This window comes from Corvus kubaryi, unplaced genomic scaffold (assembly GCF_017639235.1).
Source record: "Corvus kubaryi isolate FWS band 111438036 unplaced genomic scaffold, C.kubaryi_AGA036_p1.0 36923, whole genome shotgun sequence".
Classification (NCBI taxonomy): Eukaryota; Metazoa; Chordata; class Aves; order Passeriformes; family Corvidae; genus Corvus; species Corvus kubaryi.
In genome coordinates, this window is record NW_024580982.1 from 24,366 (window position 1) to 25,236 (window position 871).

The following is an 871-nucleotide window of genomic DNA, read 5'->3' on the forward strand; positions in this document are numbered from 1 at the left end:
TGGGGGATTGGGGAAATGTGAGAATGGGGGATTGGGAATGGGAATGTGAGATGGGAATGGGGAATTGGGATGGGAGGGCCTGAGGGTCTCCCCTGGGTTTTCCTGTTTTTCCCCTTTCCCTCTTCCTCCCCTCACACCCCATCCCCGTCCCCGTTCCCGTTCCCATCCCCGTCCCCGTTCCCATCCCCATCCCCGTTCCCATCCCCATCCCCGTCCCTGTTCCCGTCCCCATTCCCGTTCCCATCCCCATCCCCATTCCCGTCCCTGCTCCCGTCCCCGTTCCCATCCCCGTCCCTGTTCCCGTTCCCATCCCCGTTCCCATCCCCGTCCCCGTTCCCGTCCCCGTCCCCATCCCCGTTCCCATCCCCATCCCCGTTCCCATCCCCGTTCCCATCCCCGTTCCCGTCCCCGTCCCCATTCCCGTTCCCATCCCCGTCCCCGTCCCCGTTCCCGTTCCCATCCCCGTCCCCGTTCCCAGCTGGCCGTGCAGAGGTACGAGGAGATGTTCCCGGCCTTCTCCGACTCCCGGGAATGCAAACTGGTCAAGGTCAGCCTTCCTCCCCTCCCTCCCCTCCTCCCCTTCCTCCTCCTCTTCCTCCCCCAGGATCGGGGCCGGGACCATCCCAGATCCGCTCCGTGCAGCCCGGGGGGAGCGCGAGGAGCCTCCCCTTCCTCCTCCTCCTCCTCCTCCTCCTCCTCCCCAGAAACTCCTGGAAGCGCACGAGGAGCAGAACGTCGACGCCTTCACCGACGCCGTACGTGGGGAGCCCCAAATCCCCTCAGATCCAGCCCCCAAACACCTCACATCCAACCCCAAATCCCCCCCAAATCCTCTCTCAAATCTCCCTGATTTCACCCCAAATCCACCCCA

General features: G+C 64.9%; 1 protein-coding gene across 1 annotated transcript in view; it reads left to right on the forward strand.

Moving 5' to 3' along the window:
- Nucleotides 1-866, forward strand: part of LOC121660777 (alpha-soluble NSF attachment protein-like) — a gene marked incomplete at its 3' end in the record, with an annotated part of 7,312 nt that extends 6,446 nt beyond the window's left edge. Inside the window, exons 9-10 of the mRNA XM_042020232.1 lie at nt 479-547; nt 705-866. Of these exons, the coding sequence (XP_041876166.1) occupies nt 479-547; nt 705-866 (231 nt within the window). The remainder of the gene's footprint in view (nt 1-478; nt 548-704) is intronic.
- Between the last annotated feature and the right edge of the window lie 5 nt (nt 867-871).